Genomic DNA, 16,835 nt, shown 5'->3' with positions numbered 1-16,835 from the left:
GATAATCATTTAGTGATTCAGCACACTAACAATTAAAAAATGCATTTCTGTACATCTTTTATTTGCCTGATTAATATGGTCACAATGAGAATTTCAGTTGGTGTTTTATAGCTATTAGTGGTTAAAGAAATATTAAAAATTTGACTTATTAAAGTTTTTATAAGACTTAGCAAGTATTTTATGCAAGTAGAAACCAAAAGAGAGCACAGGTAGGTATACTGTCGATAAGAGAGACTTTAAATCGAAAACTGTAACTAGACAATGAAGGTCATTATATAATAAAGGCCAACACATCAAGAAGATGAAACAATTATAAATATATGTATACTCAAAACAGAGCCTGAATTACATTAAGCTAATGCTAACAGATCTGAAGTGAGACGCTAACAATTCAGTAATAGTAAGGGACTTCAGTACCCCAGTTTCATCAGTGGATAGATCATCTACAGAAAATCAACAAGGACACATTGGACTTTAGACTTTAGACCAAATTTCTGTAACAGACATATGTAGCACATTTTATCTATCTGCAGCAGAAGACACATTCTTCTTAATTATAAATAAAACATTCTTCAAAATGAATCATATGATAGGTCACATAACAAGGCAAATTTAAGAAGACTGAAATTATACATGTACCTTTTGCAATGGTTGGAAACTAGAAATTAGTAACAAGAAGAAAACTGTAAAATGCACTAATATGTGGAAATTAAACAGCATATCCCTAAACAACCAGTAGGTCAAAGAAGAAAGCAAGAAGGAAATAAATATCTTGACACAAATTAAAAGGGGAACAGAGCACACTAAAACCTATGGAATGCCACAAAAGCAATGTTAAGAGGAAAGTTTATAGTGGTAAATGCTAACAATAAGAAAAAAGAAGGAGCCTGACCAGGCTGTGGTGCAGTGGATAGAGCGTCGGACTGGGATGCGGAGGAACCAGGTTTGAGACCCCGAGGTCACCAGCTTGAGCGCAGGCTCATCTGTTTGAACAAGGCTCACCAGCTTAGACCCAAGGTCGCTGGCTCGAGCAAGGGGTTACTCGGTCTGCTGAAGGCCCACAGTCAAGGCACATATGAGAAAGTAATCAATGAACAACTAAGGTGTCACAACGAAAAACTAATGATTGATGCTTCTCATTTCTCTCCGTTCCTGTCTCTCTGTCCCTATCTATCCCTCTCTCTGACTCTCTCTCTGTCTCTGTAAAAAAAAAAAAAAAAAAGAAGAAAAAAAAAGAAGGATGTCAAATAAACAACCTAACTTACTCTTCAAGAAACAAGAACAAATTATGCCCAAATTTAGCAGAAGGAAGGAATAACAAAGATCGGAGTGGAAATAAATGAAACGGAGGCTAAAACAATAGAAAAGATCAACAAACTTAAGAGCTGGTTGTTTTAAAGGATAATCACAATTGACAAACTGTTAGATAAACTAAGGGAAAAAAGACTCAAAATGAGAAATGAAAGAGGAGATGTGAAATCTGATACCACAGAAATACAAATGATTGTAAGAGAATACATGAACAGTTATATGTCAACAAATTGTATAATGTAGAAGAATTGGATAAATGTCTAGAAACACGGAATCTACCAAGAATGAATCATGAAGCAATAGAAAATCTGAATAGTCAGTAATAAGTAAGGAGATTGCATGAGTAATCAAAAGCCTTCCAACAAAGAAAAGTTCATGACCTGTTGACTTCACTGGTGCATTCTACCAGTCTTTAAAGAATAGACACCAGTCCTTCTCAAACTCTTCCAAAAAGTTGAAGAGGAGAGAGTACTCCCAGACTCATTTTCTAAGACCAGCAATACCCTGATACCAAAGCCAGATAAGGACACTGCAGAAAAATAAAACTATAGGCCAGATATTCCTAATGAGTATAGATGCACAAATTCTCAAGAAAATATTCGCAATTCAAATTTAACAGTACTCTAAAATGATTATACACCATGGTCAAATGGGATTTATTCAAGGGATGCAAGGATGACTCAACATTTGTAAATCAGTTAATGTGATACACTGCAGTAATACAATGAAAGATAAAAATCCATACAGTCATCTCAGTAGATACCGGAAAAGCATTAGACAAAATACAACATCATTGTATGAGTAAAACTCTTAACACATTTGGTTTAGAAGGACCATATTTTAACCTAATAAAGACTGTGTATGACAGGGCAGCAGCTGACATCATATAGGCAGGGTGCTCACTCTCACCCCTCTCATTTAGTATAGCACTGGGAGTTCCCTGATTGTAGCAAAGGGAACTAAAAGGCATTCAAATTTGGAAGGAAGAAGAAAATTTTTATTTGTTTGCTAATATGTTATTTGTATAAAATCACAAGATTCTACCAAAAAACTGTTAGAACTAATCAACAAATTTAGAAAAATTGCAGAGCATATAATGAACACACAGAATTTTTTTATTTTATTTTATTTTTTTTAATGGGGCGACATCAATAAATCAGGATACATATATTCAAAGATAACAAGTCCAGGTTATCTTGTTGTTCAATTATGTTGCATACCCATCACCCAAAGTCAGATTGTCCTCTGTCACCTTCTATCTAGTTTTCTTTGTGCCCCCCCCCCCCCCCCCCCCCCCCGTAACCACCACACTCTTATCAATGTCTCTTAGTTTCACTTTTATGTCCCACCTACCTATGGAATAATGCAGTTCCTGGTTTTTTCTGATTTACTTATTTCGCTTCGTATAATGTTATCAAGATCCCACCATTTTGCTGTAAATGATCCGATGTCATCATTTCTTATGGCTGAGTAGTATTCCATAGTGTATATGTGCCACATCTTCTTTATCCAGTCATCTATTGACGGGCTTTTTGGTTGTTTCCATGTCCTAGCCACTGTGAACAATGCTGCAATGAACATGGGGCTGCATGTGTCTTTACGTATCAATGTTTCTGAGTTGGGGGTATATACCCAGTAGAGGGACTGCTGGGTCATAAGGTAGTTCTGTTTTCAGTTTTTTGAGGAACCACCATACTTTCTTCCATAATGGTTGTACTACTTTACATTCCCACCAACAATGTATGAGGGTTCCTTTTTCTGCACAGCCTTTCCAACATTTGCTATTACCTGTCTTGTTAATAATAGCTAATCTAACAGAACACACCGAATTTTATTTTTCTGTATACAGTATTGACAGTGAAATATCTGGAAAAGAAATAAACTAAACTATCTAATTCACATTAGTATAAGACACAAAATATTGAGGAATAAGTTTTTTGTTGTTGTTGTTAGTGAGAGACATAGACAGGAAGGGAGAGAGATGAGAATCATGAACTCATAGTTGCAGCACCTTAGTTCTTCATTGATTGCTTTCTCATATGTGCCTTGACTAGGGGGCTCCCTTTCTAAAGCCTTGGGCTTCAAGCCAGTGACCATGGGGTCTGCCTATGATCCCACACTCAAGCCAGCAAACCCTTACCCCGCCCCCTGCTCAAACTGGTGAGCTCACACGCAAGCTGGTGACCTCAGGTTTCGAACCTGGGTCCTCAGCATCCCAGCCCGACGCTCTTTCCACTGTGCTGCCACCTGGTCAGGCGAGGAATAAGTTTAACCAAGGAAGTGAGAAATCTGAAAATTATAAAATACATTATGGTATGGTATAGATTGGATTTATTATTGTTAGTGGTGTTGGTCAAAGCATATAAAAAATTTAGGCCATTCATGTTTTATGTGAAAGGAATTTTATACATCAGGAAAAGAATGAAACATTAATTGGAAAAAAATTTTTTTTAAACAAAATACATTTTTTATACCTTAGGAATTGAAATCATATTATGGCAAATACCAAAGTAGAAAACCGTTGGAAAGAAAAAAAGGAGGACTAGTTATAGAGGCTCCCAAATAGATTAATTCTTGTGAATACAGATGTTAGTCAAGGTCTGAGAATTGTTTCACTTGCACATAGCTGAAGAATCTGTAAGTTGTTGGTTAGATAGTATTGTTGGTTTTTAGATACATGCCAAGCTCTGTACATAAGTCTATATCCTGAGAGTGATTTGATGGAACATTTTCAATCTATAACTTAAAAAATACTGTTTGTAGTTAAGATCAGTTTTTCCCTGAGGGCTAAAACTCTGATTGCAAATGACAATGAAATTCCTATTTAATATAATGTGAAACATTGCATACTGAATTAGCAAAGTGGTTGCTACATCAAGAGGTCTGCTATGTTGTTGATAGAGTATTTCCATGCTAAAATCTGACTGCTGTTTTAGGATATATGATATGTTAATCACATACTACTTTTTCTAATAGAAAATCTTTTCTCTTTTACAGGGGATCTTTCCTGCAAATTATATTCACTTGAAAAAGGCAATTGTCAGTAATAGGGGGTGAGTAGTTGGTTTTACTAAATTTATTTAGTTTTTGTTGGTTGTGGAGGAGGGTTTTTTTGTTTTTTGTTCATTGTATAAATATGCTATTAATCTGTTTTCCTGCCAAAATATGCTTTCTTCATTCATATATAATTATGAGGATATAATTTTTTCTTCAAGTAGTGATGACTTTAATTTGTACACCTAAGGTGTGAATTTAAAAATGTATTTATTTACTTATTGATGAGAGTGAGAGAGAGAGATCTGTTTATTGTCCCACTTATTTATGCATTCACTGGTGGTTTCTTATATGTGCCCTGACTGGGGATCCAACCTGCAACCTTGGCATACTGGGATGATGCTGTAACCAACTGAGCTACCTGGCCAGGGCCTGAGTTGTGAATTTTATAAAGACAATTATGCATGTATTTTTTTTTAAATGATGTACTATTTTGAGAACAGTCCTTGACAGGATAGGAGTTAGTGATAAATCTGTCATTTTGTTTATGTATGTCAAAGTGAAGGAGACCTTTGAAATCTTTTCTTTTGCAGGAACTGAAAAAAGATTAAAGGCATATCTTAAAGATAAAAAGATAGTGTATAAAATGGATACATAGTTTGATCACAAATTTGAGAAACAAAAGGAATCTCTGAGTAGAATAGAGACATGATATAAATATATCAAAATGTTAGCATTTTTGTTTTTGCACAGTCTGATTGTGAGTGATTTAAAAAAATCCTTTAATGTCATGCTCCATTTTTTAAGGTAATAAAAATTATTATTATAAAATTGTGATTTTATTTTTCAAAAGTCATCACTTTAAAGTATAAAATTTAAGGTACTATATAACTGTGGTAGTTTTTGGTACTAGAAATAATGTTTTTGAACTGAGGTTGAGTAAGCATCCGAGTAAGCTTCTGGTTTAGACAGGAAAAGGGAAATGTATGAGTTAATTTTATGAGGTAGAATTTAACACAGGGAATTATTTATACACAAGTATGAAGAGTGAAAGAAAAAAAGAGGAAATTCTGTTAAAAACCCAGAAAAATAACTGCAGAAAGCTGTCTACACTCTAATAGCTGGGAGATACAGAAGATAATAGGTTGGGGACGCCAGAACCTAGACACTTTGAAGATGAGTCTTAAGAGATACTTCAGCTCAGACATCTGAAGAGGTGACATCACACGGCTGCTCCTGGGATGGATGAAGAAGGGCAGTGAGGCTGTTTCTGGGAATACCCCAGAAGCTGGAGGCTGGAATCAATTTTCTCTGGCAGGGAATCGTTTACAGGAACAGCAAGAAACACTTCTCTTTCCTTTCTTTTCCTTAGTGTCTTTACCGTGCCCCCAGCTGACTAAAGAGCTTGCGAAACCCAGTATGTAATCCCAGCTCGTTCCTTTCTCTACATCGCTTTTCATGGCATCTTACAGCCGTAGGCCCTCTCTCTGCCTCCTTGCCATACAAACCCAGCCTTCTTTTAGGAACCCACTTTCTTCATGAAGCTATATCTGACCAACAGTTAGAAGTGAACTCTGTCCTTCAGAACAGCTCTAGCATGTGTAGCTGATGTCACACGCACCTACGTGAGCTTTACGTTATGTTTTATTAAGATTGTCATCTCCCTGATCATTTCTGTCAATCTCCTAATTACCTCTGTAGTGCTCTTAAAACATAGTATGTAGAAATAACCACAGAAAGGTCCATTTATAACCAGTCATCCTGTCGCTTGAAGAAATAAAGAATGTCTTCTCATTCAGTTCAGTTCTGTGGAAGTCATTAAGACTTCTCCTCTTTCAGAGCTGGCATTTGTCATTGGCTTACTCTTCTTCATCTGAGAGGAAAGTCAATATGACATGTAACATATTAAAGTAAACCATTTATCTAAGAACTATTATACTTGAAATAGTTGGTGAGGTTAAGTCTGGGAATCAGTACTTTGGATGCTAGTGACACAAGTAAAAAATGCATTAATATTTTACTCTTTGCAAACCCTTGATGAAAGCTTTTATTTTTATCAGCTTATAAATTTGATGAATATGGAGAGTTTCTGGCACCATTCCAGGATGATTCTTTTTATCTGTTGGAATAAATCACACAAAATAAAACAATAAAGCCATAAAACATAATCAGGTAAAATATATTTGTTGATACTCCATGTTAATGCATTGAGTCATCTTTGAGCACAGTGGTGGCTGTTTGTCAGCTCTTTTCCTGTGTAAAGAAATGATGCTTTAATTGAACTCAAGATAACCTGGACTTGTTATCTTTGAATATATGTATCCTGATTTATTGATATCGCCCCATTAAAAAAAATAAAATTATTAAAAAAAAAAAGAAAGAAACAAGTAGCTAACAATACTGAGAAATCAAACAACAAATTCTGGCAACCTAGCTTGATGTTAATCTGAACTTTGTTCATACTTTAGCTTCTACTTGTTTTCTTCATATGGCTTCCATATCTATCTTTCTCTAAAGGCATTTTGATGTTTAAAAATAATAAAGATATCAGATAAAAAAAAGAAAGTAATGATGCTTAATGCTGATTTTGTGAAATACCCTTTCTTTTGCTATTTCCAAGTAGATGATGCTCTTTTTAGCTAGCAAATCAGAGTATGGGTTCTAATCACCTCAGCATATCAGTATACAAAATCTTTAGTCTCAGAAAATACTTTATTATTTCTCAAAATTGGCATAGACATTGCAAAAATATTATCAAGTCGTGCCCCTATTTGAACAATCTTTCAATAGCTGCTCGTTTAAAATGTGTTAAGATGGGAATATTTAGTATCATTTGAAAAGGCCCTCTGAGACCTAGTCTCAGCCACACGAGCTTTCTGTAAGTTCTTTATTAATGGGAATTCTTCTCCATCTCAGTGATTTTTAGTGTACTGCTTCCTCTGCGGGCTCCACACCTGATCCTCCCCTTCCTCACACACTTATCCTGTCAGGACCATTTGCATCTTTTAGGCCTTGCCCCTTCTTCAGAGAAGACTCCACTGATCCTCTCTTCTTAAATCATGGCCGCCATCTAAAATCTGTTTGTATACTTTAATTTTTCTTCTTGGATTCATCATTGTTCATATCTGTTGTGATTGTCTGTCTGATACCCTATCCAGAACGAGAGCTCTCTGAAGGTAGGGACCCTGTCCATTTTTGTCACCAATTAGCCTGTGACAGTTAGCATAGGGAGTGGCATCATAGTGCTGCTTACAAGGTAGGATGAGAGAAACTCAGTATGTTTCTGTTTCCAGGGTCAGAATTCTTCTACCAGACCCAGATTTTCTCCACTAATATTTGTTTCCAATAAAATGCAACACCAATATAAAGGGAGAGCTTATAAGACTATTCAAAACCCAATGTCTTGGTCCCCCCACCCCCAACACATTTCCATCTTTTATACCAAGAGCATGAGCTGTATTGCATTACTGATAAGTGTCAGAGGACACCAATATATCTTAAAAAAATTAATATAAGCAAGATAAATTAATATAAGCAAAATTTGGGCAGTGCTAGTTTCTTTCCTTAAAGAAAAAGAAAGCTTTTAATGGTATTTTTAAAAGTCTATTTTAAAGACTATGTGTTTCTAAAAGTAAAATAATATATATATAGCAAAACCCAAATGTTTTTACATTAATTCAGTTTAGGTACACTGTTGCAGCATTATTACTGCAAAGGATCTTCAGTCAATTAGGTTTGCCTCTTTTTATATCTGCATGAATTTAAAATTGGAGTTACAGGAAAAAATAAAACTTGAGGTACACATGTTGAAAAGGGCAGTAGACGGTTTTCTGGTATTTTATCAAAGACAATGTGGCTGTTTGTTGTGATTCTAGGCAGTATGAAACTGTGGTTCCACTGGAAGATTCTGTTGTGACCGAGGTTACAGCCACTCTACAAGAATGGGCCAGCCTGTGGAAGCAACTCTATGTGGTAAGTAGTTAATAACTGGTTTATTAGATCATTAAAGTTTCATTGTACCATATGAAAAAGTTACTTTGCCTATGCCAGTTGCAAAAATTTTTAGATTTTTGAATATTTGCAGTTTTTAAATGTATGTTCTTCATATGAACTGAAACAGAATCCTGAGTTTTGGTAAACCTGAAGAGAATACATTATTCATATGCCTGCAGTCCTCCCATCCTGTCTCCAGTCAGCAAAATGTAAGGTCCTTAACACCAGGAATTGTAGCTGTCTTACTCATCGTTGTAGCCCCGGAAACTTCCACTCACAGGGATTTACTGAATAAACAAACAAACCCGAGAGTTACATTGTGAACTAATGGTAGATAAAGGCCAAGAAGTGCTTTAACAGTTTCTTACAGCTGCTAAACATAAAAGATATGTCATATATGATATGACACTTTCTGCTAAGCCAACAGTCAATAAAAAGATTAATAAAAACCCAGGCTATGTTATCTGGAAACTTAGAGGAGAGAGTGATAGCACACACAAAATCTAGACCAAAACTAAGTGACAGGGTTTGGGTTCTGAAGAAGATGAAGTAAACCCATTTAATTTTATTCCTACTAATCACAACAAAAATCCTGGATAAAACCTATAAATCATCTACCAGAAAACTCTGAAAGTTAGGGAAAGTAAGGTGGACTGGCTAGGGACCTTGGGAGTCAAGGATTGAGTTCCCTGATTTTTTTTCCCCTTTCTTATGTTTTGCCCTGGGCTGTAGAGAGGCGGGCAGCCTAGAAATGCTAATGGATGCAGACTAAAAACAGCACCAAGGAAAACCTGTTCTCTCTAGCCATTTATATAGCAAAACCCAAGTGTTTTTGCAGTAGTTACACTATTTATCGCAGCATATTACTGGAAAGGATCTTCAGTCAATTAGGTGTACCTCTTTTTATGTTTGCATGAATTTAAAATTTGAGTTACAAAAAAACCTGGAAATGCTAATGGGTGCAGACTAAAAACAGCACCAAGGAAAACCCGTTCTCTCTAGCCAGGAGATAGCCCAGTAAGACAGAAACCTTTTAACCTCCCCTGCCTGCTGCCTAGGAGAACCTCACAATAACAGCTGCATGCCCCACTTCTACTCTGACAGGCGTTGCAGGAGCAGGTCTGTGGCCAGAGCTCCATCTCACACACACCCTTTCCCCAAGCTGCCTTAACGAGATGTGCCCCTCCCGTGGAGCCTCTGGGCTGGACTCTTCACTTGTATCCGTCCCGCTGCAATAATGAGGCAGTGCTCCTCCTCAGTGGGACCTGTAGGGAGGACTCTGATCTTCACTTCACCAGCACGTACAAGGTGGCACCTCTCCGCAGCCGAGCCTGTGGTAGGATGCTGGCTTTCACAACTGTTCAGAATTAACAAGGTGGTGCCCTTACCTTACAGAGTGCTGTGAGCAGAACCCTGACTTTCTCCTCGGCTCTGAAGCAAGGAGGAAGCATCCCTCGGAGCCTGTGGTTGCCTCTCTATATTCTCAGTCCCCCTCTAGTCAAAGCTGGTGGTGCCCTCCTCGCTGAGCCTGTGGGCAGAACTCTGACTTCCACCTCCCCTCCCCCATTGATGAGGCAGCCTCCCTCTCTTCCTATCGACAGTACTCAGTTCCCTTCCTTGCCCTGCTGAAATGAGGCAGGCTGACTGCCTGCTAATTAGAAGATTGAAATAGGAATCAGAGTGTCACAGTATAATACTTGAAATGTCTAGCATACAGCCCCAAATTCCTTGTCATATGAAAAATAAGAAAAATCTTAACTCTAATGAGGAAAGATAATCAAAGATGCCAAAATGACATAGATGTTAAAATCATCAGCAAAGATTTTTATTATTATTATTTATTTTTTTTCTGTATTTTTCTGAAGCCGGAAACGGGGAGAGACAGTCAGACAGACTCCCGCATGCGCCCGACCGGGATCCACCGGGCTCTGCCCACCAGGGGGTGATGCTCTGCCCCTCCGGGGCGTCGCTCTGTTGCGACCAGTGCCACTCTAGCGCCTGGGGCAGAGGCCGAGGAGCCACCCCCAGCGCCCGGGCCATCTTTGCTCCAGTGGAGCCTTGGCTGCGGGAGGGGAAGAGAGAGACAGAGAGGAAGGAGAGGGGGAGGGGTGGAGAGGCAGATGGGCGCTTCTCCTGTGTGCCCTGGCCGGGAATCGAACCCGGGACTTCTGCATGCCAGGCCAATGCTCTACCACTGAGCCAACCGGCCAGGGCCATCAGCAAGGATTTTTTTTAAAAATATTTTTATTTACTCATTTTAGAGAGGAGAGAGAGAGAAAGAGCAAGGGAGAAGGTGGGGGAGGAGCAGGCAGCATCAACTTCCACATGTGCCCTGACCAGGCAAGTCCGGGGCTCCAAACCGGTGATCTCAGCATTCCAGGTGGACGCTTTATCCACTGCGCCACCACAGATCAGGCATCATCGAGGATTTTAAAGAAGCTTTTGTTTAATTGCTGCAATGAAAAATTACACTCTTGAAACAAATAGAAACATAAAACTGCGGCAAAGAAATAGAAAATATAAGGAATCAGATGAAATTCTTTTTTTTTTTTTTTGAGGCAAGTTGGCTGAAACCTTTATTTCTTTGTGGGGAGGGGATACTCAGGAGCTCTTGGTGGGGCAGATCCACTTCCTCTGCACCATCATGGGCTTCTGGCTGCTCAGGATGGCGCTGGCCTGCAGATGGTGGCCGTGTGGAGATCCGGGCAGTACTTGTTCTTGTGGATCAGATGCCAGATGCTGCTCAGGGTGGCCTGGGTGTTCTCGTTGATCGTGGGCTACACATAGGAAGTGGCCAGCTGGCTCTCCACTTCGTGATGACCACCACACCTTTGTTGTCAGCCACTGGCTCCCTGCCCAGCGTCCTGTGGTAAAGCAGCTTGTCATAGCAAAAGGAGTCATAGGCCTTCAGATTATTGGGCTCAGTGCTGTACGTCTGCTTGTTCCTCTTGATGGGGAAGCTGGAGCAGCGGAATGCAACCGTCCATTGCAGGTGGGCAGACATGGCGGCAGCTCCTCTTGCTGTGGCAGCCAGAGGTGGAAAGCGCTCCAGTGAAAATTTCAGAACTGAAAAATACAGTAAACAAAATTTAAAATTTACTGGCTAGGCTCAATCATAGAATGGAAAGGACAGAGGAAGGAATTAATGAACTTAAAGAAGGATCAATAGAAGTTATTCAGTCGGAACAATGGAGAGAAAATAAATTGAAAAAGTGAACTTAGTCTCAGAGACCTGTGGGACAATAACAAAAGATCTAATATGGAGGCATCAGAGCACTAGATAGAAAGGACAGACTGTGGATATAAAAACAATTTGAAGAAATAATAGCTTAAATCTTCACAAATTTGGCAAAAGACATAACCCTGCGGAGCTTAGTGAATGCTGAACAGGATAAACCTAAAGAAATCTGTACTCAGAAACACTGGAGTTAAACTGAGGATTAAGGCCAAAGGAAAGATATCTTCAAAAGTAAACGGCACAGTACCATTAGGGAAATGCCAATTTGAATGACAGCAGCGTTCTCATCAGAAACTATGAAAGACAGGAGGAAGTGGCCCAACATATTTCAGGGGCTGAAAGAAAAATGATTGATGTTACTTCAGAACTGTGTGTCAGGAAAATAGTACTTCAGGAATAAAGGAAAAATAAACATTTCAGCCTGACCAGGTAGTGGCACAGTGGGTAGAGTGTTGGACTGGGACGCGGAGAACCCAGATTTGAAACCCTGATGTTGCCGGCTTGAGCGTGGGCTCATCTGGTTTGAGCAAGGCTCACCAGCTTGAGCCCAAGGTTGCTGGTTTGAGCAAGGGGTCACTCAGTCTGCTGTAGCCCCCCGGTCAAGGCACATATGAGAAAGCAATCAATGAACAACTAAGGTGCCACAACAAAGAATTGATGCTTCTCATCTTTCTCCCTTCCTAGCTGTCCCTCACTCTGTCTCTGTCACACAAAAAACAAAAACCAAAAACATTTTGGATGAAAGAAAGCTAAGAAAATTTATTGCCAATAGGTTGGTTCTAAAATAATGACTATAAAGGAAGTTCATCAGACACAACTTTATGGGACACTTGGATTATTGGGAATGAAGAAAGCAGTGGAAGGGGTGAATAAATTCTCTTCAATTCTTAAAGTATGTTGGATGATACAAATAAAATATTATAACATTGACCTGGTTCTCAGTGTATAGATTATACTTTAGAAAATGGAAATATGGAGAGAAAGGGACCATAGATTATGTTAAGTAGCTGCACTCCACTTAAGTAGTAAAATGTTTATACTAGTAGACAGTAATAAGTATGTGTGTGTGTGTGTGTGTGTGTGTGTGTGTGTGTGTATAGTAATCTCTCTGGAGCAATTATTACACAAAGTGGTGTAATAAAAACTAAATCAAAATGGAATACTAAAAATGCAAATAACTTACAAGGAAATAAGAAATGGGAAACAGGAAGGTAAAACAGAGGGAAGAAACAAAACAAATACTAAAATAGCAGTCTTAAATCCTAACATACAAATAATTAAAAGATAAGAATTGACAGAATTGCCTGACCAGGTGGTGGCGCAGTGGATAGAGCATCGAACTGGGATGTGGAAGACCCAGGTTCAAGACCCCGAGGTCGCCAACTTGAGCGCAGGCTCATCTGGTTTGAGCAAAGCTCACCAGCTCAGAGCCAAGGTCGCAGGCTCCAGCAAGGGGTTACTCGGTCTGCTGAAGGCCTGCGGTCAAGGCACATATGAGAAAGCAATCAATGAACTAAACTAAGGTGTTGCAATGCGCAACGAAAAACTAACGATTGATGCTTCTCATCTCTCTGTTCCTGTCTGTCCCTATGTATCCCTCTCTCTGACTCTCTCTGTCTCTGTAAAAAAAAAAGAATTGACAGAATTGACAAAATAAGACTTAACTATGTGCTGTCTATAGTAAATTCACTTCATATCTGTATAATGACACAGGGAAATTACAGGATAGAAAAATGCATGCCATGAAAACACTGATCAAAAGCAAGCTGGAATGGCTATATTACAAAATAGATATTAATTATGAACTACTTCTTCTTAAATATAAATAAAAATAAGTAAATTAATTATATTACACTACTATAACTATACTATTATCATGTCAGAGTAAAGAAAACTACCAGGGACAAAGAGACGTTACAGAATTATGATAGAAAGGTCAATTCACCAAAAAGACATAGCAATCTGTTTTCTTAGTTTTTATTTATCTTTTTATTTTTATTTTTAAATTTAAATCTTTTGTGTTAATTTCAGGTGTATAGCATAATGTTTAGGCAGACATAAACTTTGCAAAATGTTCCCCCTGATATTTCCAGTACCTACCTGGCATCATACATAGTTATTACAGTATTATTGACTATATTTCCTATATACTGTACATTACATCCCCAGGACTATGTTGTAACTGCCAATTTAATTTCTCCACCTTTTTCGAACAGTCCCTCAACCCCTCCCCTCTGGCAGCCATCAGTCAGTTCTCTGTATCTATGAGTCTTGTTTCAATTTTGTTTATTTTGTTCTCTAGATTCCACATACAAGTGAAATCATATGGTATTTATCTTTCTCTGTTTGACTTATTTCACTTAGCATAATACCCTCTAGGTTGATCCATACTGTTGCAAATGGTAAAATTTCATTATTTTTTTATGGCCACGTAACACAAGTACTATTCCATTGTATATATGGACCGCTCCTTTTTTTTATCCACTTGTCTATTAAAGGCCACTTAGGTTGCCTCCATATCTTAGCTATTGTAAATAACACTGCAGTGAACATAGAGGTGCATATATTCTTTGAATTAGTGTTTTGGTTTTCTTTGGATAAATTTCCATAAGTGGAATTGTTGAATTATAAGGCAGTTCCATTTTTAATTTTTTGAGAAAACTTTATATTGTTTTCCACAGTGGCTGCACCAGTCTGCATTCCCACCAGAAGTGCACAAGGGTTCCCTTTTCTCCACATCCTTGCCAACTCTTGTTTGTTGATTTATTGTTGATAGACATTTTGACAGGTGTGAGGTGATACCTTGTGATTTTCAATTGTATTTCTGTGATGATTAGTGACATTGAGCATCCTTTATATGTCTACTGGCCATCTGTATATCCTCTCTGGAGAATTGTCTATTCAGGTCCTCTGCCTATTTCTTAATTGGATTGTTTGTATTTTTGGTATTGAGTTGTATGAGTTCTTTATAAATTTAGATATTAATCCCTTATCGATGTATTATTGATGAATATGTTCTGCCATTCAGTAGGTTGTCTTTTTGTTTTTGTGTCTTTTGCTGTGAAAAACTTTTTAGTTTGGTGTAGTCCCATTTGCTATTTTTTTTTTGTTTCCCTTGCCTGAGGAGATATATCAGAAAAATATCACTAAGAGAAATGTTTGATATTTTACTGCCTATTTTTTCTTCTAGATAGTTATATGGTTTTGGACCTTACATTTAAGAAAGACAGCAATATTAAATAACAATGCACCAAAAACAGGGCTGCAAAATAATGAAGTAAAACCTGAAAGGACTGAATTAAAAATTAGGGAAAAACTGAACATGACATCAACTATCTGGATCTAATCAAAATACTTAAAACATTCCACTCTATAATTTTAGAATACAGATCTTTTTCAAGCAAACATGGAACATTCACCAAGGATGACGATAGCTTAGGTCATAGAACAACTTTTAACAAATTTGTAAGAATTTATGTCATACAAAGGACATTTTGATCATAATGGAAACAAACTAGATATCAATAACAAAAAGATAAAATATTGAAACAATTAGAAATGAAGCAACACACTGATTCATAAATCAAAGAATAAGTGTCAAGAAAAATAAACTATTAAATAAATGTAAATGAAAACATAACATTAAAATTTGTGGGATGCAGATAAAGCAATGTTGGGAGGGACATTTATTGTCCCTCTCATTAAGTGTGTATTAGTAGAAAAATACTCTCTCATTGTCCCTCTCATTAAGTGTGCATTAGTAGAAAAAAATAGGATGTCAAAAAATTTTAGCCTTTAAGCTTCAAGAACCTAACAGCAAAAGATAAATCCAAGCTAGCATAATGAAGGAAAAAATAAAGATCAGAAACTAATTTAATTAAAATAGTAAATAATAGAGAAAAATTAATTGCCCCCAAAGCCAGAAAATATCAATAAAATTGATATTTTCAAAGGTTCTGAAACTTTAAGCAAAACAACCTATGCATTACAGAACCAATTTTACCGTAGGCTAATTGATATAAAGAAGAGAGGTAAATTCCTATGGCAGTTCATCAGTGGTATAATGAAATGATGTTGAACAAAATAATGTTATTGAATGACCTTCTATAATTACCAAAATTTTGACTAAAGAAAGAGATGTCATTAGAGAAAATATGACCCCTCCAAATTTTTTTGCTAATATTTTTAATTAACCTTTTTTAAAAATCCTATGCCAGTCTAGCATATTTTTATTTCCTATGCAGTCTGTCCTGTGCTTACCTTTATTAAATATCTACTCTATATGTTGTCACGCCTCCATCCCCAAATAATTTGGAATCTGAACCCTGATTCACTGCTTTCCAATAGCATACTTACTTAAAAAGCATTGGTCTGATTCAGTCTGTCATGTTCAACCAACATTTATTGAGAAGCTATTATATATCCATACCCTCCCTTTTAGGACCTGAGAATAGAAAGATAAATGGCCTATGACCTTTACTCTTGAGCAGTGTTTTTCAACCACTGGATCATGGACCGGTCTACCAGAAATTTTATGCCAGTCCACAAAAGAGTTAACCTTGATACTGTATGAAGATTATAGACTGAGTGATTGTAGTCGAATTCACTTATGCTCAAGGTGATTTCTGCAGTCCCTGAAAAAATTCTCTTATTTTAACTGGACCTTAAGTGTAAAAAGGTTGAAAACCATTGCTCTAGAGAGTTTAAAGAGTGATGAAAGAGATAGATGAATAAACTGAAATATAAAAAAACTAGGCAAGTTGAAAACTATGTCTATAAAAAGTCCTGCACAGGTATGCTTACAACTTTATTCATAATTTTCATAACTTGAAAGCAACTAAGTTATCCTTCAGTAAGGGAAGGATTAATAAACTGTGGTGCCTCCAGACAATGTAATATAAGTCAGCACTAAAAGGAAACGTGCTGTTGAGCCATGAAAAGATGTGGAAGAACCTTATGAGCACATTACTAAATGAAAGAACCAACCCCAAAAGGCCATATACTGAGTGATTTCAACTGTGTGACGACCTGGAAAAGACATAACTACAGAGACAGTACAGGGATCAGTGGTTATGGGGGGAGAGATTAATAGAGCACAGAGGGTTTTATAGTGGTGAAACAACTCGGTGTAACACTGTAATAATGGATACGTGTTATACATTTGTTCAGACCTGTAGAATATACACCAAAAGTGAGCCCTGATGTAAACTATGGACTTTGAATGATGATGCATAATTATAGATTCATCAATCGCAACAAATGTACCACTCTGGGGATTTGATAATGGGGGGATGCTAAG

At 37.4% G+C, this 16,835-nt stretch overlaps 1 protein-coding gene and 1 pseudogene across 7 annotated transcripts in view; one reads left to right on the top strand and one right to left on the bottom strand.

Annotated features, from left to right (window-relative positions):
- The window catches only part of DOCK3 (dedicator of cytokinesis 3), a 261,860-nt gene that overhangs the window by 46,916 nt on the left and 198,109 nt on the right, over positions 1-16,835 (top strand). For all 7 annotated transcript variants that reach the window (XM_066350463.1, XM_066350461.1, XM_066350460.1 and 4 more), the window contains exons 4-5: positions 4,309-4,364; positions 8,181-8,277. In XM_066350463.1, coding sequence (XP_066206560.1) covers positions 4,309-4,364; positions 8,181-8,277 — 153 coding nt within the window. The remainder of the gene's footprint in view (positions 1-4,308; positions 4,365-8,180; positions 8,278-16,835) is intronic.
- LOC136382324 (large ribosomal subunit protein eL28 pseudogene) lies at positions 10,900-11,302 on the bottom strand (annotated as a pseudogene).

This window comes from Saccopteryx leptura, chromosome 10 (assembly GCF_036850995.1).
Source record: "Saccopteryx leptura isolate mSacLep1 chromosome 10, mSacLep1_pri_phased_curated, whole genome shotgun sequence".
Taxonomy (NCBI): domain Eukaryota; kingdom Metazoa; phylum Chordata; class Mammalia; order Chiroptera; family Emballonuridae; genus Saccopteryx; species Saccopteryx leptura.
This window is presented reverse-complemented; position numbering and strand designations above follow the sequence as displayed.